This window comes from Aspergillus alliaceus (genome assembly GCF_009176365.1).
Source record: "Aspergillus alliaceus strain CBS 536.65 unplaced genomic scaffold BDW43scaffold_6, whole genome shotgun sequence".
In the NCBI taxonomy this organism is placed as follows: Eukaryota; Fungi; Ascomycota; class Eurotiomycetes; order Eurotiales; family Aspergillaceae; genus Aspergillus; species Aspergillus alliaceus.
The window spans coordinates 657,198-678,459 of NW_022474689.1; the positions used below are offsets into that span (position 1 = coordinate 657,198).

General features: G+C 49.1%; 8 protein-coding genes across 8 annotated transcripts; 5 read left to right on the forward strand and 3 right to left on the reverse strand.

Moving 5' to 3' along the window:
* Positions 1-493: 493 nt before the first annotated feature.
* BDW43DRAFT_322683 (putative MFS sugar transporter) lies at positions 494-2,519 on the forward strand (the record flags this gene model as incomplete). The annotated part of the gene is made up of 9 exons (XM_032049610.1): positions 494-591; positions 652-851; positions 915-1,105; positions 1,156-1,240; positions 1,290-1,483; positions 1,539-1,580; positions 1,631-1,687; positions 1,735-2,119; positions 2,184-2,519. Exons 1-9 carry the CDS (start codon positions 507-509, stop codon positions 2,517-2,519), a joined length of 1,575 nt encoding a protein of 524 aa, XP_031904134.1. The 5' UTR covers positions 494-506.
* A 530-nt stretch (positions 2,520-3,049) lies between these two features.
* BDW43DRAFT_307572 (MARVEL domain-containing protein) lies at positions 3,050-3,697 on the reverse strand (the record flags this gene model as incomplete). The annotated part of the gene is made up of 1 exon (XM_032046272.1): positions 3,050-3,697. The coding sequence occupies one exon, from the start codon at positions 3,695-3,697 to the stop codon at positions 3,050-3,052; it is 648 nt and encodes a 215-aa protein (XP_031904135.1).
* Positions 3,698-4,252: 555 nt separating this feature from the next.
* BDW43DRAFT_307573 (glycosyltransferase) lies at positions 4,253-7,051 on the forward strand (the record flags this gene model as incomplete). The annotated part of the gene is made up of 5 exons (XM_032046273.1): positions 4,253-5,100; positions 5,169-5,329; positions 5,378-5,741; positions 5,800-6,150; positions 6,238-7,051. 5 exons carry the CDS (start codon positions 4,253-4,255, stop codon positions 7,049-7,051), a joined length of 2,538 nt encoding a protein of 845 aa, XP_031904136.1.
* A 618-nt stretch (positions 7,052-7,669) lies between these two features.
* Positions 7,670-9,542, forward strand: BDW43DRAFT_322685 (putative isoamyl alcohol oxidase; the record flags this gene model as incomplete). The annotated part of the gene is made up of 2 exons (XM_032049611.1): positions 7,670-8,139; positions 8,201-9,542. 2 exons carry the CDS (start codon positions 7,670-7,672, stop codon positions 9,540-9,542), a joined length of 1,812 nt encoding a protein of 603 aa, XP_031904137.1.
* An 825-nt stretch (positions 9,543-10,367) lies between these two features.
* Positions 10,368-11,605, reverse strand: BDW43DRAFT_307575 (class II aldolase/adducin N-terminal; the record flags this gene model as incomplete). Its single annotated transcript, XM_032046274.1, has 3 exons — positions 10,368-10,644; positions 10,720-10,835; positions 11,549-11,605. 3 exons carry the CDS (start codon positions 11,603-11,605, stop codon positions 10,368-10,370), a joined length of 450 nt encoding a protein of 149 aa, XP_031904138.1.
* Positions 11,606-11,702: 97 nt separating this feature from the next.
* BDW43DRAFT_265123 (tRNA (cytosine-C5-)-methyltransferase) lies at positions 11,703-14,750 on the forward strand. Its single transcript, XM_032040748.1, has 4 exons — positions 11,703-11,767; positions 11,849-12,027; positions 12,105-14,231; positions 14,292-14,750. The coding sequence occupies exons 1-4, from the start codon at positions 11,747-11,749 to the stop codon at positions 14,632-14,634; spliced, it is 2,670 nt and encodes an 889-aa protein (XP_031904139.1). The 5' UTR covers positions 11,703-11,746; the 3' UTR covers positions 14,635-14,750.
* Positions 14,751-17,801: 3,051 nt separating this feature from the next.
* On the reverse strand, positions 17,802-19,209 carry BDW43DRAFT_265124 (male sterility protein-domain-containing protein). Its single transcript, XM_032040749.1, has one exon. It carries the CDS (start codon positions 19,175-19,177, stop codon positions 17,948-17,950), a length of 1,230 nt encoding a protein of 409 aa, XP_031904140.1. The 5' UTR covers positions 19,178-19,209; the 3' UTR covers positions 17,802-17,947.
* Positions 19,210-20,194: 985 nt separating this feature from the next.
* BDW43DRAFT_297661 (beta-ketoacyl [acyl carrier protein] synthase domain-containing protein) lies at positions 20,195-21,262 on the forward strand (the record flags this gene model as incomplete). The annotated part of the gene is made up of 6 exons (XM_032044433.1): positions 20,195-20,224; positions 20,264-20,500; positions 20,549-20,662; positions 20,726-20,938; positions 20,975-21,038; positions 21,069-21,262. 6 exons carry the CDS (start codon positions 20,195-20,197, stop codon positions 21,260-21,262), a joined length of 852 nt encoding a protein of 283 aa, XP_031904141.1.

A 21,262-nucleotide genomic window follows, 5' to 3' on the forward strand; every position in this document is an offset into this window, starting at 1 on the left:
TTATCTGATTTCCTTATTTTTTTCATGGTTTAACCGATGAGCCGTATCGATTTGGCCCAATGGCAGCGTTACCTTCGTTAGACTGGAATTCTTTCAGCCCATTGGCCCCACAATCCCCTTGGAGAATCGGAACAAACAGCGGCAGTGACGTCTCAGAACACGAGTAGTCGCTGAAGATCCCTCAAGTATATCCCGCATTGAGGTTAGAGACTTGCGGGGTAGTACCGAACTCTGGGGTAACGTGTGGCTCGGGTTGCCTCTTCGGGCGGGTCTTGCATCTGCATCCGGGGTACTTCTCTGCGGTATGGTCAATGACACACGAGACCTATACGATGGTTCAAAATAAGTCTATATTCCTACCTCGATTTGGAAAAAGTATAAATCCTATCTATCCCTTCCCTTGTACTCCTTGCGCCATGCGGATTTTTTCTTCTTCTTTCTCTTCTTCCCACAGGTGCTTTTTCTAGAACATCCTTCCATAGACCTACCATATACTGGGAAGCACTATGGTGAAGGTCAATATATTCGGGACGGGGTTCACCCTGCAAGCTGCCATCTGGGCAGCGTGTGGAATGGCTTTCATTCTCTTCGGTAATCACCCTCAATTTAATGGCATCTTTACGTCGAGGAAATCGCTAACCCGGCTCGCAGGATACGACCAAGGGGTCTTCTCGGGAATTGTTGAAAATGAAGACTTCCTTGATACCATGAATCACCCGGGAGACAGCCTGATGGGCATCATTGTGTCTATATACAACCTGGGATGCTTTACCGGTTGCATTTTAAATTTCGTGATAGGCGATTGGATAGGACGGAGACGAGCAATGTGGCTCGCCATGGTGTGGGTGATTGTGAGTTCACTTGGAGATGAGAGAGTTACACTCCAATCGCCCAGTTGCTAATTTCGTCGCTAGATCGGTGCCACTTTGCAAACATCCGCCTTCTCCGTTCCGCATCTTATGGTGGGCCGCTTCGTTACGGGAATTGGCACCGGTATTGAAACGTCTACTGTGCCTATGTATCAGGCAGAGCTCTGCGAGGCTTCGAAGCGTGGAAAACTCGTTTGTAGTGAGCCTTTACTGGTCGGTGTGGGTATTGTGATCAGGCAATTATGTCTTTTAACATACGAGCGGGACTCGGGCTTACTGCTTATAGTTACTTTTTCGACTACGGGATGAGCTTTGTCGGGGGACAAATTGCTTGGAGATTACCAATCGCCTGCCAGATGATCTTTGGTTTCGTTAGTTCTCCGATTTTAATTGAACCGGGTTTGATTTAACAGTTTCAAGGTCGTCATTATTCTTGTCTTCGGCCTTCCCGAGTCTCCTAGGTATTGCTACAAGGAAGGCCGCCATGATGAAGCGTTGCAAATCCTGAGTGATGTGTACGGCCGGCCAAAAGATGATGAAAGGATTCTAGCCGAACAGTTGGAGATCCTCGAGGCTATCGCTATTGAGACCAAGCATGGAGAGTACAAGTGGAGGTAAGCCCGCCTTTTTCATTCGATAACGTGAAGTTTAGAAGCTCACTTGTCATAGAAATATCCTCAAGCGCGACGACGTCTGTACAGGCCAAAGAGTGTAAGTTCCTATACAAAGTTCATATCGGCACTTAACTAACAAGAACGCAGTCTCCTCGGCTATGGAATGCAGTTCATGAACCAGGTCGGCGGTATCAACCTTATCGTGTATGTCTTCTACTAATCTTCGCTAAGTATCCTATTAACAACTGTAGATACTTCATCCCCACGGTTCTCAAAAATAATGTCGGGCTTAGCAGGAACCTCTCCATGATTATTGGAGGCTGTGTTCAGATCATGTTTGTTATTGGTAGTTTGTTCCCTACCTTCTTCGTTGATAGAGTAGGCCGTAGGACGCCCATGATCTGGGGTTCGTTCGGCCTCGGTGTTTGCATGATGATGGTTTCGATCCTTCTCAGTTTCAAGGGCAAGGAAAACGAACATGCTACCTCTTCCGCGTCAGTTGCGTTCTTCTTCATCTACATGCTTATCTTTGGGGCATCGGTTAACTGCATTCCTTGGGTCTATGTTCCGGAGATTTTGCCCCTTCATGCTAGGGCCAAGGGAACCGCTGTTGGGATTTCTTCGAATTGGATCTGGGTAAGTCTTCCTGAGACCGAGAATTGTCAACCGACAACAATTCTAGCATACTAATGAGTAGCAGAACTTCTTCGTCGTCATGATCACCCCAGTGATTATCAATCGTCTTCAGTGGAAGGCATATCTTATTTTCATGTGCACCAATTTCGCCTTTGTTCCCCTTGTATACTTCTGCTACCCTGAAACTGCTAACTTCACTCTCGAGGAGATCGACTATCTCTTCACGAATCTGGACGAAGGCGCTGTACGGCTATCGAAGGAGCTCCAGAAGGAGAGAAAAAGGCATGGACATAGTCGCAGCCTTGTCACAGATACTGGTGCTTTGAGACGCATGAGCGTGCCGACTGATGAAGGCTCAGAAAAACATCATGGTGTTGATGAACATGTTGAGAAAGCTTAGATCATGATGTTATGCTATGATTTTTGATCTCGTGGTGCGATAGTCCTGGTATTTCTCCATTGAACCGGAAAGAGCTAGCTAGGCTCATACTAAACCTTGATGTGTACCTTTAGAAAACGATTCGCCGGCCCCTTTTTGTAATTTAGTAGTGGTTGCATGAATCTATGCAGAGACTTCTTGGAAACGATCATTAGCGAAAATGCCAGAGGCTGTTGTGCCATGAATTCATCCATCACATTGCGTTAGACGTAACAACTGAATCCAATGAGATGAGAACAAGAGAGTTCTTCGTGAGTGTCGGTTGAAAACCATCGCCAGCATTGTCCCCGTACCCATTGTCTTCTCAAACCCATTTGAACGCCCACGCACCCGTACAGAATAAATCCCATCATCAAGGTAACATCAATAATGGACAGTGTTTGTATAACCCAATAGCACACTGAGCTTGTAAATGATGGGCCAACCAGCACTGAAAATCAACTTGAACCGGACAATAGAGCGTATAAGTGAAGAGCGTTTCAACACCGACCTCAACAATCCACTCCCTTCTCAGACACCATCTTCTCACCCTTACCCCCTTCAACACCCTTCTCGCCAACCACTCCAACCGGAGTCCTCCTATCAACATACACAGCAACACGCTCCACATCACTCAAAATCTCCTGCTTACCCCCCTCAACCAGATCCGTCCTCCTCGTAGCCTTCTTCGTCCTCACACACCATGCAACCCCCAAAACCGTCGTCCCAAGCCACAACACCATATTAACCAGTCCAATCCACACCGCAACCCGCATGCGGGTTATCGACATCGTGGCATCTTCATACTCACCCTGCACATCAGACACATATATCGACCCCAACCTGCCAACCTGCGCCAGCCAGAGCACGAATAGCACTGCATCCCACGCTGACCATGCGACATGTATTACCGTGACGAAGCAATGGATGATACAGGTGAGCGCGGATACTGCGGCAACGAATTCGGCGTAGATCCATTCTGAGGAGGCATGGGTGTTGGTTTTTGTTGCGTGGGCGAGGTCAACGCCGTAGAGTGCGGAGATGATGACCGCGAAGGTGAATTGGAGGGTGCGGAGGGTGGATCGGGTTATGAGGCCGCAGATGCCGGGCTTGTGCCAGTATTGGTCGAGTTTTCGGGTTGGGGGTTTGGTTTTGGGCATGGTTGGTTGTTTACTGTGTAGATGGGTGGGAATGAGAGTGGGAGTTTTCAACTAGTGAAAGTAAGAGTGAGTACTGTATTGGCTTATAAGGGACTAAGTAGATGGAGTAGAGACCCGGGTTGGTCTTTCCAGGGGTCCTATTGTGCTTTTAAATGTACTTGGAGTATTGATACGGTTGATCTTTATATATTTAAGAACTTGGAAAGAGCTCTATTTTAGGGCTAGCGCTTCCCGAATAGGGAATTTTGATGTATTCGTATAATTGTTGCCGCTTACAGTCATTGAGCTAGCTGTTTTAAGTATTCTTGTCGTGTTCGTATGTCTTGATCGGTGGATATCCGTAGGCTAAAACTTATCGGTTTACGGAGTATGGTTGTACATAAGCTTGTCCATGGCTCTTGATCATGAGTGGATCTTCTATTTTGCTTTTTTTTGTACTTACTTTTTTGTCTGTCCATCCTTCTACTTTTGTCCCCTGCATGTACTCAAGTTAGATCTCAATAGATTTGTGAAGACTGGCAGAACTGTCCCGATGCGCTTTCTAGAGTGCTGAAGATGGCTGATGTCAGGAACCTCGCCGCTGAGGATGGCAGCTGGGACCCTCCTCCGCCTTACGAGTCTAGCTTGCCCACAGATAGCGGCCCGACGAGGAGCAACTCAGAGACTCCTTCGGTAGGATTTCCATTTCCTGCGCCCCCATATCGAGAATTATCATCAACGAACGATGGCCGCGTAGATGTTCGTATTGGGTCACGGTTTAGCCAGAATCTAGAATGGCTGATGGGGAATCATGCCGCCGAGGCGACCCCGACGGGAGAAGAGGCTGGCCCATCCGTACCGCCTGCCTGGGATCTTCACCTCAACATCGTGATCCAAGTAGTAGGCAGCCGAGGTGATGTCCAGCCCTTTGTCGCGCTGGGTCAGGCATTGCAAAGGTGCGGCCACCGCGTACGGCTAGCCACGCATGCCAAGTTTGAGCAGTTCGTCAAGACTGCTGACCTCGAGTTCTACCCCATTGGTGGCGATCCTGTCGAGCTTATGTCCTACATGGTTCGCAATCCCGGGCTGATCCCAAGTATCAAGAGTCTGCGGGCGGGCGACATCCAGCGGAAGCGTGCCTTGATGGCGGAGATTCTGGACGGCTGCTGGCGGTCGTGTCTAGAGCCGGATCCGCATGACGAGGCTCCATTCGTGGCGGATGCCATCATTGCAAACCCACCGAGTTTCGCCCATATCCACTGTGCGCAGGCACTTGGGGTCCCCGTCCATCTCATGTTTACGATGCCCTGGACGAGTACCAGGGCCTTTCATCACCCCCTTGCGAATTTAAAGTATTCTGGCAATGACCCGTCGCTGGGGAACCTAATCTCCTACCATTTTGTGGAGTGGTTGACATGGCAAGGGTTCGTCTTTTGTTTCTTTTGTTATACCTCTACTGTTTGTCACTCTAGCTCTAGCTAATATATCCCAGTTTAGGCGATTTGATCAATACCTGGCGCAAGAACGTTCTCGGTCTGGATCCCGTTCCCACGACGGAGGGCCCAAATCTTGTAGAAGTGCTCAACGTGCCATTCACATACTGCTGGTCACCTGCGCTGATCCCGAAGCCTAACGACTGGGGTTCTAATATAGGTATGAACGATAAAACTCACCTGTTCCTAATACTGGCTAACTGTGCAGATGTCTGCGGGTTCTTCTTTCGTGAACCGCCAGCTTACGACCCCCCAACGGAGCTTGATGCTTTCTTGCATGCTGGCCCGCCACCGGTCTATATCGGCTTTGGTAGCATTGTTCTCGAGGACGTGGAAAAGACGTTGTCCATCTTACTCGAAGCTATCCAGGAGACCGGGGTACGAGCCATCATATCCTGCGGCTGGAGCAATTTGGAACGCCGGGAATTTCCAAACGTTCATTACATCGGCGATTGTCCACACGAGTGGCTTTTCCAACATGTGGCTGCTGTTGTTCATCATGGCGGGGCCGGCACAACCGCTTGTGGCCTGCGAAATGGAAAACCGACCGCTATAATTCCCTTTTTCGGAGAGTCCGTACTTTCCCCTCTCATAACCTTAGGTTCTTATGATACTAACTTCGCACCACAGTCAACCTTTCTGGGGCAATATGATCGCGGCTGCGGGTGCCGGCCCGGAGCCTATTCCCTACAAGGCACTCACCGCACAGAATTTGGCGGACGCCATCACCTATTGCCTCACTCCACAGGCTACTGCCGTGGCGAAAACCATCGCCGACAGAATGCGCCAGGAGTGTGGCGTTCGTGCAGCAGTGGACTCGTTTCATGCACATCTCCCGAGACACAAGATGCCGTGCGATATCATACCCAGCGAACCAGCCGTCTGGCATTTCAAGAAAGGAAAGCGAGCCGTCAAATTGTCAAAGGTTTCCGCATGGATTCTGAAACACCAGGGGCGTCTCCAGGAGAAGCATCTTAAACTGTAAGTCAAGTCCCAAGCATGCAGGCTTGATCTCGGAGCACGAGAACACCTCCCCCCTAGTGACTAACCCGCGGGGAAAATAATTAGGTATAAAACAAAGCCATTCATAATTGATATTCGTCGATGGGATCCACTCACGGCCGTTTCCTCGGCCTCGTTATCTACCCTTACTGGCATGGCTGACGCCACAGCCGGCATCTTCATCGATCCATACAAGGAATACAAACGTCTCCGATATAGCCGCAGTCGAGACGTCTCCAAGGCGCCTTCCACGACAGAACTAGCAACACTAGAAATATCACAACCCCTTTCAGACCCTAAGCCTAATTCTGATGACCCGGACTACGCCCGGCAGATGGCCCTCGCCTCGGCCACTAGTCTGGGTATCTTTCTCGGCCGCTCCTCACGCGGCGCTCTTGTAGACCTGCCTCTCGCCGCCGTCGAAGGCATGCGAGCCGTGCCCCGACTGTACGGCGAGGAGGTACGAGTGCATGACCCGGTGAAGGACTGGAGAAGTGGCGCGGTTGTGGCCTGGTCTACGTTTACACACGGTGTGTACGAGGGTGTTACTGATATTTTTGTGCATACGTACCGGGGTAAGAAGGAGCAGGGTGCTCTCGGAGTGGCCAAAGGGTTGGCCAAGGGAGTAGTTAGTATGACGGTCAAAACTGGGGCGGCAACAGTGGGGCTCATTGCTTATCCGAACCAGGGCATTTATCGGTCTCTGATGAGTACTATGCGGAAGAAGCCTGCGAAGCGGGTTGAGGAGGCGAAGTGGGCTGAAGCGGAGTGGATTAGTAAGAAGGACGAGAGCATGCGGATTGATGTAGAGGAATTGTGTTCGCTGTATGATGAGTTGCTGTCTACTAGGGAGGCAGCTGGCCGAAGAAGGTCGTCGTAGATACTGTACATTGATGTTTCGAGATCTTTGTGTATTCTAGAAGGTGTTAGGTCTACTCTTGCTCTCTAGAGGTCCACTCCTTAGTCTGCTACAGTTGTATCACCAAGCCTCGGATTATAGATTTTCTCTATTCACTAGAAGAGCAGGTCCTAGTGAGAGACCACATACATAATACACAATGACTAAGTATAGACTGTATTCTGCATTGCCTTATTTCAGATGCAGGCACAATACGAGTACGATTCCGCGTAACCACCGATCTTGCATTATGCAGCGATGATCGGCAGTCATCCATGATTATGGTCCATGAACCCTATTGGACTTCCTATTCAGGAAAATCTGTCGTATTCGTCGCACTGCCCAGAACTAGCACTCTTCTAAATAAGGCTGCCTTGGAGAAAGTTCAGAGCAGGGTGGGCCGTTAATGGCGCATGAAACGGTCATACCTTGATTTTTACGCATCATCATGGTCCTCCTGATCCAGTAGTATCCCATTGGTTGCTGAACAATGGTTCATCACCTGGACCTCGGGCAGACCATCCAGGTATATATACTTGCCTTGCATTGACCTTACGTTTCTATAATCCCGGCTCGAGGATCGTCTTTGCTTCACTCATTATGTTCTCAATCCTCGTGTCGGCACTGATCCTTGCCGCACCAGCATTTGCGTCACCAGCTTGCAAAGTGATCCCGTCCGACCCAACATGGCCTTCCGATGCAGACTGGACATCCCTGAACGCCTCTATCGATGGCCGGCTTCTACGCACAGTACCAGTTGCCTCATCCTGCTGGCCTGGGAATCCGTTTGGATCACCCGTCTCCTGTGGTACTGTCCAATCGAACTGGTCCAACGCAATGTGGCAATCAGGGCTTCCCGAAGCGATCAACTACCCGATTTATGCGAACAATTCTTGCCTGCCACCGGAAGCTTCGGGCTACGCTAAGGAAAGAGGCTGTACAACTGGAGGTCTACCGGGATACGTCGTGAGCGCGACTACCGAGGAGCAGATTTCAACGGCAATGAAATGGGCTGCGAAGCGGCATATTCGCATAGTTGTGAAAGGAACCGGTCATGACCTGAACGGAAGGTACGTTGCATTGGAGTTGGCCGCGAAATGCTCGCTGACGTAGTTGTTCATCTACATTTAGATCCAGTGGTGCTTTTGCCCTGTCTATCTGGACCCATAACTTGCGCAAAATTGAGCGACGTAGATCCTGGTTGCATCCGTCTACTAATCTTTCCGAGGACGTGTTCATTGTAGGCAGTGGTCAGCAATGGGGAAATGTGCTTTCCAAAGCCCTAGAGCAGGGAAGAGTGGTCACCACTGGCCAGGATCCTAGTGTTGGGCTCGGCGGCTACATCCAGGGCGGCGGTCATGGTCCCCTCTCTAGTACTTATGGCCTTGCCTCTAGTCACGTTCTCCAAATGAGGGTTGTGACAACAGAGGGTAAGGTCTTGATAGCCAACGACGCTGAGCACCAGGACTTGTTTTGGGCGCTTCGTGGAGGTGGCCCTGGTCTTTATGGCGTTGTCACGGAGTATGTCATCCGACATCATCCCGCACCTAGCACTGTGACCATGGGGAATCTATTGATTGCACCTAAGGGTAGCAGCAACCGTAGTGCAGAGCTGTCCTGGGATGCAGCCGTGACCTATCTCTCAGCTCTTCCGGACCTCATGGATGCCGGTCTGTCTGGTGCATGTATGCTAGCAACAGGTGAAAGTGCCAGGTCTTTTGCATCTCTCAAGAAGTTCACAGCTGGTGCAGTGATCCAACAGGCCCTCTGGTCCTTCAACTCAACACCTTCGGCCATGGAAGCGCTCGTCAACCCCATCTTGTCAAACATCACTCGTGCGGCTGGCGGAAATAGCAGCCTCACCGTCTCATTCCGTGCATCCTCCGCAGGTAACTATTCCTCTTTCTTCAGCGCCATTTCCGGTAGCGAAGCAGCCGGCGGACAGAGTGTAGTATCCAGCCGTTTGTTAGGACGGGCTGAGCTGATCGATACCCCTCGCCACAAACGAACTGCCTACCTCAAGACAGCCATGCGCTCGCAAAACGAAACAGCCGGGACTTTCGCGACGATTGGTCTTCAGGGTGGTCCTGGTGTACGAAACACGCCGCAAGAAGCATGGGGCGCGTTGCTTCCGGCGTGGCGCTCGACGTACCTGCATTTCATCTCCAACGGCGCTACAGTTGACCCTCTTGCCGCAGGCTCACCTAAATTAGCGCTCGAACATGCGGCTCGCTGGTACGAGGCCAGGGAGGTGATGTGGAGGGAATGGTCGCCTGGCTCGGGCGCGTACATGAATGAGGCTAATCCATATACCACCAACTTCAAGCAAGACTTTTACGGCTCGAACTATGATCGTTTGGTCGAGGTCAAGTCCAAATATGATCCAAACGAGAGTCTGTTTGTTCTCTCGGGGGTGGGTAGCGACAAGTGGCATTATGACTTGGACACAGGCAAGCTCTGTAAAGGAGTTTAAGTTACGTTGGCTGGCTGTGGCCTCGTTCAGTATGTAGGATTACTATATTGGGATATCTTTGTCTTTCGAGGGAATAACCGGATCAAGATGGAATATTTATTCGATAGTTATATTTTTACAGGAATCTTCGCTGGGAGGCTTATTATACTTCTTCATTTATATTAGATCAATAAAACTATTCGAGTATTATTAAAACTTCTAGATCTCTGAGTAAGTTCACTACCATATGGTCATAATACTGGATGAGGGCCTTGACTCTAATGACAAACATGAGACTTGAAACTCGATCTGTGAGTTGTCTGCCAATTGGCCTTGATATCTTTGATACTACTTTCTCGATATATCCACATAACCTCTGCCAACGCGGTAATGTAGATGCTCACAATAGCCAATGCAAACACTGGAAAGAAGATGCTTAGTATTTATGCGTAACCTTTTCAAGACAGTGTCTTGCGGCCATTGTAATACCTTCGACAGTCTTAATAATCGTGAGTTTTAGTTGTTATTGGAATAGAACACAAGGCAAGAAACTCCGAAGGCATCGGGATGTGGCCAATTATTTATCGGTCCTCCCAGCTTCAGCCTTTGTATCATCTTCTCAAGGCGAAACAGTTTGTATTTCTCCATGCCGAAGTTCTGTAAATGAAATATCTTATTTAGCTAGGGAGTAATGAATCATTAAATGACTAGATCTGGAATCAAGTAAATATTCCGCAGATAAAGTCACTGTAAACTCGATATTGTTCACCTTATACCAACTACTCTACTGTACACCTACCACTATCTCAAAAAGTTTCCCCAGACACAGCTAACTTAAACTCGTAATCAGGCTGAAACTCCAACAACATAAGCCTCGGGCGTCGTTATCCGATACGTATACTCCGCTTCCTCTTGGGAACAGATATGTTTCTCAATCTCCGATGCGGCGGCCGCTTCAGCCAGCAGCTGCACGCGACAGGAATTCTCCATTAGAGAATACAGGAACGCTATCTCACCGACAGTCTTCCCCGTCGTCAAAAGTCCATGATCCTTCAAGACAGAGCATCGCATATTGCCCAACGCTGCTACAATTCTCTCGCCCTCGTTAGCCTCAAAGGCGACCCTGCCGAACATGTCATACACTTTGTGGTTGTTGTAGAAGGTGCAGGCATCTTGGTTCAGCATCTCCAGCGCTCACCCGAAGCGAGACCAGGCTTTTCCGGGGATACTGTGGGAATGGCATGCTGCGTTGACGTCGGGGTAGGCCTGGTGCAGTGCGGAGTGGATGTTGAAGTCAGCGTTGTTGATGCTTACCTATTTAGTGAACCGTCAGATAAGGGTACGGTGTGGGATGAGATATGCTTTTGAGGAAGAGAATGAGGGCATTACGTGGTTTCCACCGCCTATTTCGCCTTTCATATTTACCTGGACTAAATCGCTCACTTTCATTAGGATTGATGCAGAAGGTGTTGAGATCTACGGGTCGCGGAGGGAGATGTGACCGGCGGCTCCTTCAAGATAGCCCTTGCGAGCGATGACTCTGAATGCACCAGCTAGGCGCTACAATGCCCATCGACGCTCCTTGTACGGATCAGTGATGCCTTGGATAGGGGCATTCTGGCCTATGGTTGCACCTGAGCCTTCGAGGAGAAGGGACAGTCCATGAAAGTAACATCTTCGATCTGGGCGGATACTTGCTTTCTCGGGGCGTTCATTGCTAGTGGTCGGGGATGATACTTTATCGGGGATGATGACGACGGTTATAGTCGTTTGCATTATATATGCTATAGCAAAGAGGTGTAGATTTGATTGAATACTATGTATGAATTCTTAGAAAAGTACTTAGACAGATAGAGATAGATATATAGAGTACCAAGTTACATCCCTAATACTTAAGCTTCTAGTTCACTTTTAGTGTATCTATTATCACACTGAAAACAAGAGGCTCTGATATTAATGCCAGCTCAATCGTTGGTTCATTCTACAGCCTGGTGGGCCGTGTCGGCATCTCCTTGTGCTTTACATACCTTCAAGTCGTTGGAGATAGGGCTCCGCAGCTTGTCTAAACCTAAAGAGGACGGCATGATTATCTAACGCGGCCCGATGGATAATCCGGAGTGGGATGTTTTCTGGAGCTTCCGCAAGCATTTGCGATAATCGTTCCGCAGCGGAGAAATTCCCTGTAACCTTATTTTCCTCAATTCAAATCATATCTCCTCCGCGCCATGGGTAAGCGTGGAAAGAAGGTGAGACATAACTCAGACCAATTATTCAGTACTTAAGATATTCTTATTTCAATTTCAGTAACTAACCATGATTTATCGCAGGGTCAGGGCGGCCGTGGTGGTGGGCAGCGCCAAAACTGGAACGATATCCCCAAGACGAACGAGAAATTCGAGCGCTTTTACAACGAGCAAGGATTTATTCCCGAGGAAGAAAGGGAGGAATTCTGGGAGGCTCTCCGGAGAGATCTCCCCAACAGTTTCCGCTTCACTGGGTCACGAGGGTACGTTATCGGCGACTTCGCGCGCATGGTCCACAGCAGATAAAAAACAGCTTGGATACTAATTCGTGACTTCATAGACATGCCCTCGCAGTCCAGGAGCGTCTTAAGGAATTCTACATCCCTGAAATCACTTCGATTCAGTATGAGGGTAGCTTCGTCGAGCCGCCTCGCCCGGTCTCTTGGTATCCCGATCAGCTCGCGTGGTCGATGACGACCCCCAAGCAGGTTGTTCGGCGTTTCGCCCCGTTCGCTAATTTCCAGAAATTCCTGGTCGCCGAGACCGCTGTTGGAAGTATTAGTCGGCAGGAGGTTGTTAGCATGATCCCTCCGCTCTTGCTCGATGTGAGACCTGGCATGACCGTGTTGGACATGTGCGCCGCTCCAGGTAGCAAATCTGCACAGCTCATGGAGATGCTTCATGCAGGCGAGGAAGAGTCAATGCTTCAGGCTTCTAAAGAAGTGAAGGAGGGAATTGCTGGACCCGAGCCTCTGGGACCTGAGGGCCTCAACGATGATGGTAGAACCACCGGTCTTCTCATCGCCAATGACACTGACTACAAGCGCGCGCACATGCTTATCCATCAGATGAAGCGACTCAGCTCCCCCAACTTGATTGTCACGAACCATGATGCCACAATGTACCCCTCAATCAAACTTCCTTCGCCTCCCGGACCTAGTGGAAAAGTCCACAACAAATACCTCAAGTTCGACCGTATCCTAGCGGATGTACCATGTACCGGTGATGGAACTCCCAGAAAAAACATCGGCGTTTGGAAAGAATGGACCCCTGGTAATGCTCTGGGATTGCACGCTACGCAAGTCCGCATCCTTGTGCGTGCTCTGCAGATGTTGAAGGTCGGTGGACGCGTCGTGTATTCGACTTGCAGTATGAACCCGGTTGAAAACGAAGCTGTCGTTGCTAGCGCCATTGAGCGCTGTGGTGGTGCCGCCAATGTGCGTATTGTCGATTGCAGCAGCGAATTGCCGGGCCTGAAGAGAGTTCCTGGATTGCGCTCTTGGAAGGTTATGGATCGCGATACAAGGATGTGGAACACCTGGGAAGAAATCGAGGAATACAGATCACGTGAAGGTATCAGTGGTCTTGGTAGAGTCGCCGCAGGCATGTTCCCACCCACTGGTGAGAACGCGGACCTGCCCCTCGAGAGGTGTGTTCGTATCTACCCCCACCTTCAGGATACTGGTGGGTTCTTCATCACTGTCCTGGAGAAGTTGTCCGAGATTCGCGCCAAGCCAGAGGACTCCTCGAAGGTCATTCCTAAAGGAACCGTGGCCGCGCTTGCGGAGGAACTTGAATTCAAGCAGAAGCATGGTAACGGGCAGCCCTTGGAGAAGATTGATACTTTAGATGATATGGTTACTCCTGATAAGGAGGGTGCAGAAGAGGCCCAGAAGAACGCTACTGTTGCAGAGGCTAGCCATCAACCACCTTATTCGGCTACTAACCAGATGTCCCCTGCGAAAAGGGACGCAGAGAGCATGGAGGATGAGATCCCTGCCAAGAGAACTAAACTCGACGGTGGTTCTGAAGTAGTTGTGGGTGATCGACCCGTTCATCGGCCGGCTCCTGTGGCCGAATCGGATAGTATGGATACATCGGATGTTACTTCTACACCGGTACCTCTTGAGACTGCTAAACCAGCAACGGGTGAAGTCAAGGTTCAGCCTCCCCAGAAACGGAAGCCCGGCCAGCCCATCGAGGAGCCTTTCAAGTACTTAGATCCTAATCATGTCGAAATCCAACCTATCTTCGACTTCTACGAAGGATCAGACCGGTTCCCTAGAGATCGATTCATGGTCCGCAACGCACAGGCAATCCCAGCTAGAACGATCTACTACACTAGCGCATTGGCGCGCGACATCCTGACCGCAAATGAGGGACAGGGCATGAAGATCGTCCACTGTGGTGTCAAAATGTTCGTGAAGCAAGATGTGCAGCGCCCGGGTGTGTGCCCTTGGCGTATCCAGACCGACGGTCTGAGAGTCCTCGAGCCATGGCTAGGCTCTGGCAGAGCGGTTACCCTTAAGCGGAAGGAAACTATGCGGAGACTGCTTGTGGAGATGTTCCCCAAGGTCGACGATGAGGGATGGAAGGAGCTGGGAGAAATTGGCGCGCGTGTGAGGGATATCCCGATGGGTTGTAGTATCCTGTACATCGAGCCTGATTCCTCTGAGACTGGCTTCAGGTATGTGTAACCGATTTTCAACCATGTTATCTTGAATTAAGTTAACTAACTGCTAAATAGCGAGCGAATGGTTCTTCCGTTGTGGCGCTCTTTGCATTCCGTTAACCTCATGCTTCCTAAAGAAGAGCGTCGTGCAATGCTTCTCCGTATTTTCAACGATGATACTCCTCTTGTCAACATCACCCAGAAGCGCGCAAATGTCGACACCCCAGTTTCGTCGACCCCGGCAGCTGAGACAACCGACGCCGACATCACTCCAGCTGTAGCCCCCGCCGAGGCAGAGGAAGAAGCCGTTAAGCATGAAAACGAGGTTTTGGGGCAAGATGAGCAGGAACATGCCGAAAGCCGGGAGACATGGCAAAAGGCTGGCGACGAGGAAGACCGGTTCAACACAACTGTATAGATTTGTAATATGACCTGAGATCTGTCGGGATATAAATATATTTGTGAAAAGCATTGAATGTATTTTTTGAACAGAAATTATGATGTTGCACGTATACTTGAGGGTCTGCTTCAACTTTTACCCGGACCGGACTAATATCATAAGAGGAGTGTTCGTCGACGATAAAGTGAAACCGTTTAAACCTGTACGCCCATTAGCCAGTTCTGATGCCCTCCTGATGGATTATATAGTGAGGACGACATTCCCGTTGATATACAAAGTTGACATTGCGCTTCCTCAGTATCCTATCATACCATGGCATCCTAGATGACCATACACGGGTTTGATCAATCCATCTGTGGCCTTCCAGTAAGAAAACAGTTCATTATTTGCCGACAATGTTTACCAAGATTGAAGATTTTCTTAGCTCACTCCCCACATTGTAGGATCCTTGTCACCTTCGTCCACATTTCGATACCGGCGTTGGAGGTTGTCGCCGTCTTTCGCTTCGTATAAATATTCACAGTCCCAACATTCTCCAAGCATCAAACCAAGCCCAGTAGGACCATATATGGTTATTTACCGTATACGAGACGTAAGTGCACATATGTCTCTTTGGGGATAAAGCTTTGAGATTTGTCATCCCTACTAAGACACAGGTCCATGTCGAGTTTAGAAGAAATATTTTCTCTCGGGGAACTGTAGTCACTTGCACTCAAATGTTGCTCAGAAGATGACAATTCCTCTTATAATTCTGATAGCATTTGCTGCATGTTCCCCCGGATCGTGACCGCCTCCATATCCTCCCATTGCCCTCTGAAATACTTGCTCTGCATGCCACATTTCGATGCCTTAGCTGGCAGCCAGAGATAACAGGAATAAACTAATGATCTTAGCCTGCTTCATTTCTGCTCAGTTAGAAAAGAGGTAATGGTGATACTGTAATAAAAAACAAGAAGACGAATGGCCGGGGTATTACCAGGCCAACTTATCAAAATAGGTGTCTTCGAATCAATTGCTACTTTTTCTTGCTTGTAGCTCCGGCCACCTTAGCCCCTGGACTACTAAATTGATATTTTCTTTTAAAATATTAAACTCTCTCTTTATACTCTATTCTTGTCTTACTAACCTAAGGGGCAAATCTTTGGCTTGCAAACCTGATCATATCTCCCTACAAATATCATGCAGGCAGAGCTGTAATAGCATCTTGTGTAAATTATATAAGTAGAATGTGCTATCGATAGTTGCATACAGTAAAGTAAGTGAGCTATATAGAAACGGGGCAAAACGGGCGCCGTGCTGGACACTCGCAGACGAACAAGTTCCAACTACCGGCGTTTCACAAGGCTATAAATTTGACAAAGGAACACTCCAGTCCTAGTCTCCCTGGCTGGTAATGCCAGTAACCTTGAAGAGACAGGATCCACGGCGGCTGTAAAGTTAGGGCTTAAAGCGCACCGGGCGCTCAAACTGAAAGACAATGAGTGATATTACGAGATTTGCATTTGAGAGACACCAATATCAGGAGCTGAACTCCCGAAAGGAAAACACTTAAAATCCCGAGTTCCTACCAATTTGGATCTCTCCCAGGAAGTAATGCTGGCTATATATCAATCCCAGCAAATTTTTACTACCACAGCAGGCCAAGGTCACTCACTGGTATACTCATCCACACAAGGTCTGCACAGAAACACCCAAGAAGGTATATAGCTGCAACGCATACTTTTAGTTCTTCACTTGCCCTAGCTTTCGACTATCGCCGCTTGGAACAGTAATCCGAGCCAAATCCGAAGCCAGCCCCAACTGCGCCATCGACTAGATAAACCACTTAATCCAATCGAACTCGTACCACTGCGCCCCATTGCGGTAATCGGTGGATAATTATGGTGATAACTATGATATGCCTCCCTTCACCCAACGGGCAAAGCCATGATACATGTATCCCAAGCGCTATGCGAGGCCAAATAGGGCCGATCACCTGCCAGATCCGAGTGAGCGAGTGAGTTCACCAAGAACACCACCTAATGGACTACCGTCATGCGAATAAGTCCCGCATAGACCAGGACCCCCGCTGCATCTCCCCACTCGACGTGAGCGATACCCATAGACCGAAGCACGTCAAGGCGGCAATGGGAACGTAGTATTTCTGCCGCCAGACGACAACTGGGTCCTTTTTCAGATCGGATACGTCCACTTTGCCTCATTAGAATTCATCAAGCGTAAGTAGCCAGCCTATGTGGGCGTGGAAGAGGCTCCGACGGGTGTTGTATGGTTCTTTGTCTGTGTCGACGTAGCGGCGCTGTGCGCGGTGGTGGGTTGGCCACCACAGCGTGGGCCATTGTAGAGAGCTTGCGCTGAAGACTGCGGGAAAAATCTGTAGGGGTACGCTTGCTCGGTAGAAGCGGCGGGCCTATAGCCTGTGATATTCAGGTTTTGTCGTAGGGTGTTAGATGGTAATACGCTGAGTGGGCACCGGCAACGCTTACCTGCGCTGCTTCCTAGGAGGGTTAGATATACATTAACACAATAGCTAGCGCTATGGTGCACAGGTTTAGGCTGACACATGGGACCAGCTAAAATGCCGCTAGATAGTTGGCTATGTAAAAGCCAAGGTGGAACCAGTCCTCCTTCCTTGCCCAGTACGCAATCTCTGCGGCCATGTTTGGTGGAATCGGTGAAGAGGGCTCTAGCTGTGGGCTATTGGTGAGATTGGTATTGTGGTGTTTCCTGGGCTCACCCATTGACGGTAGGTTTTCGACAGTCCCTACGTTTTACCCCGTTGGATGACATACACCTTTGGATGGAGCTCACCACTGTGGTCAATTTGATTCACGTTCTAACCCAGCTGACGGGACGGGGCGCCTGGGTCTAGACCTGTCAGACATTGTGGATTCTTGTTCTCATAGCCCACAGAAACCTTGATAATGGCTTAAAGAAGGAGAATACCTCCATACCGTGATGGATGCTGAGCAGGGTAAACCCACTACTTGACTGGTGCCGTGCATTCCACCCATTCAAAGCGTACTATAGCTGCCCGAATAAATTACCAGGTAAGATGCAACTGTTACTGCTTTATCGGGAAAGGTATCGCTGCAGATTATGGCACAATATCTGTAGATCTCACGTAACGGACACATACACCAGGATTATATTCATAGCTTATAGCATGTAATTATGCGACATGGAATGGGGATTATGATCGCTAAGGGATTTATCCTAGTGTCTGCAGCCCACGTGGACGAAGCCCTCAGGTACGGGCGTGTTCAGCCCATATTGATAGTCTACAAAGACGATTCGCGAGGGCCAAGACGGTCGTTCGCCCATATAGGGAGGACTACGTAACAGAGCTGGGCTTACCGGAGTTCTTGAACGAGGCCCGGAGTCTCCGTGCCACTGCCTGAATACGAACTTTGGCATACTGTTCAGGGTCGTGTCCCTCTAGACTCAGTGAAAGTGGTCCATCGATCCCTTTGAGGCTCTCTGATCTTCCACAGTCAAAATCCCAATTGCGACAAAACTTTTCGAACATACGGGTAAAGTATTTTGCAAGTTCTGGGTTTTGCGAATATCCGACTGTGCGCAGTTCTTCTTCAAGCTCCGAGGAGAGATGATCATCGACAAGACGCTGAATGTCTGCACTGGTACGAGGGATGTAGAGATTCGCGGCGGCTTGCACAATCCCAGTCGTTCCTGAGGCTAGATGAAGGAGACAAGTATTAGCTACAAGATCCACGGGGATCTCATCGACAATATGCTGTGGAGGCAGGATGTCGTCCAGATTCCGTACGTCAGTATCACTGCTCGATAGAAGGAATTGTACATAGGAGTGCATTGGGATCGTCATATCGAGCCCATAAAAAGGTGCGGGGTCCCGAATAGCTGGTCCGATATTCGAAGGCCGCACAATTAGAACGGAAAAGAGACAGGGATTCTCGAGGATAAGGCGCTCTGCAATGTACTTTGCGTGTGCATAAGGGGCGGGAAATTGAGAATTATACTGTGAATGGCCTGTTGAAATTATGGAATGCAGGTCATTGGCGGGACATTCTTTATCGTCGTAGATGTCGTAGATGCGTTCCTCCACCCGTCCCCCGGGGAGGAAACTATTGACAAACGCGGTAGAGACATGAAGAAGGGTCTTCAGTTTTGAGAAGTTCCTTAGTAACTCCATGAGCCTCAGATGAGGAAGGCAATTGCTAGTGACCGAACCTTGCTGATTCTGCAGCAGAGACACACTGGCAGCGCAGTTGATAACAACAGTGACCTGGGCCTGGAGCTGTTGGAGGTCTGCACCACGGAGACCCAGATTCGACTCCGTGACATCCCCAACGACGAAAGAGACCTTTTGGGTATCAAGAATGTTGTGGGCCTCATCAGGCATGGAATCCTCTAGTTTCTCTATTGCCTCGTGTACGGACCCGCGACAAAGAACAAAGATTTTCTTTGCACAGACCTGAAGGGCTAGTTTGTAAAGGAGACATCCCCCTAGGGTCCCAGTACCACCAGTGAGAAATACTACCTGGTCTTGGTACCACTGGCTAATTTCGTTGGGATTCGGGGCCATACTGAGAGCACAGTGGACAGCGAGAAAAGATTATCGCGCGCTTGGCTGAATGACAGAAATAGAACGAAATGAGGGAAATAAAAAGTGAATAAGAAGGGAGAACTAACTTCCTACCTAAATCATGAGACCACCAGTCCCATGTACATGTACAAGTGGGTCAAAAGTAGTGGCTGGTATTTACGGTCTTGCGAGATGCAAGGAGTAGTATCGATGTATTTTACAAAAGGAACCTCAGGCTCCACAGGGCCTATGTACGTACATCACTACCCAAGTAGTCCTAGCCGGTATTGTATTTTACCTTTACCTCGATGGGCTCTATTTATTAGCATTAGTCCCATCAAAGATGAGTATCTCAGTGCTCAACATCTTTCCATTCACCGGTGCTACCCTGTGGCATATGAAGCTCCAAGGTACTTGTTTCCCGCGGTACTTTAGGCATGAGTGTACATCAAGTATGAAGGGATGCTACATAGTCCATGTTTGTCTCAGTTCAAGAACCACCGTTTAAACACCACACATGATGTGGGTCTTCAATAATCCTAGCTCTTTCCTGGGCTTTGGCAAGATACACGGATATTCGAGCACACGTATGCACGTTTGATAATCAGCATACGGTGTGTATTAGCTGATACGCCATTGACATGGTATGGAGGAAAATCCTACCAACAAGAAGGCCACCTATTTCCTGCGCTCAATTTCTCTGCCTAGTTTTGTGTCGCCGTTTCCGTCCAGAGTTTCCCAGAATTAGCTTTTTCGCTACAAACTTCGTCTTCCGACTAAAAGGTTCTCGCAATAATGGGTTCATCAGCAGCTGAATTTGGCACGGTAGGGTATGACGGTAGCGCGAGCCCCGTGAAGATACCACAAAACTGACGGCCCGGGAATGCTCCAACCACCACTTGGTGCGCTGAAAAAGCAGTTCTATTGCAAAGACGAATTGCAACCAGGGGGTTAGCATCAAAGCGGCCTGACTCCTAGTGAGCGTTCGGATACATTTCGCCTGTTGCTGTAGTTGGCATGGCAATGAGGCTTCCCGGGGGCGTTCGGGTAGCCAAAGACTCCTGGCGGTTTTTTATCAATACATAGACAGAGCATTGTGAAGTCCCAAAAGAAAGATACGGAGTGGACGCTTTCTACAACGTGCTGGATGAGCGGTGCATAAAGTCAAAATATGGCTACTTTCTGCCTGAAGATCCGGGCTGCTTTGATGCTCAAATTTACTCTGTGAGCGAGCCCGAAGCTTCTTCCATAGATCCCCAGCAGAGGTTCTTCTATAGGAGGTATGGGAATGCCTGGAAAATGCAGGCGACAGCGATTAGGAAGGTAAAGATATTGGTTGCTATGTCGTGGTCTTCGGGGAAGATTGGCTAGCCCCTCTCCTACAAAGATCCGCTCAGCATTGATAAAACCCATGTTCTCGGTACAGAAGGCTTCTCTTTGGCGAACTCAGTATCCTATAAGTTTGATTTTTGGGATCCGAGGTATGTGCTATCTAGTCGCATGACAATTCTAAAATTCGACTCTCTCTATCCTTAATATGAATATTAGACAGCGTGCTCATCGTCGATGGTTGGGATACATGAAGCTTGTCAATCCTTAGCCAGCGGAGCCTGTTCATCGGCTATTGGCGCTGGTACCAATTCAATCCTCAATCTATCGATGACCACGAGCATGTGTAGTAGCATGGTACTGTCACATGGCGGAAAATGCCCGACTTTTGATGCCAACGCCGATGGCTATGGACGCGGCGAGGCAATCAATGTACTCTATCTCAAGTAGCTTGATGAAGAAATTGAGGCAAATGATCCAATTAGGGAGGTAATTCGTTCAAGCGCGATCAACTGTGATGGGAAAATATCAAGTATCTCCATTCCTTCAGAGATAGCATAAGAGCGCCTCATTCGGGAGACCTACCGACGGGCTAATACCAAAGACTTATCGAGAACTGCTTTTATAGAATGCCATGAGACGGGCACACTCACTGGTGATAAGATTGAGACAGTGGCAGTGGCCGAAGCGTTCGAGGTGAAGGGAATTGTGATCGTGGCTGTGATGAACTGGCAATCATCGACACTTGACTTATAG

Excerpts from the sequence above, each read along its gene's own strand:
- BDW43DRAFT_265123 (XM_032040748.1), top strand. The coding sequence starts at position 11,747 with ATGGGTAAGCGTGGAAAGAAG. Across the intron at positions 12,028-12,104 it reads CGCTTCACTGGGTCACGAGG|ACATGCCCTCGCAGTCCAGG; the intron begins GTACGTTATCGG and ends GTGACTTCATAG. Across the intron at positions 14,232-14,291 it reads TCCTCTGAGACTGGCTTCAG|CGAGCGAATGGTTCTTCCGT; the intron begins GTATGTGTAACC and ends ACTGCTAAATAG.
- BDW43DRAFT_265124 (XM_032040749.1), bottom strand. The coding sequence starts at position 19,177 with ATGGCCCCGAATCCCAACGAAATTAGCCAGTGGTACCAAGACCAGGTA.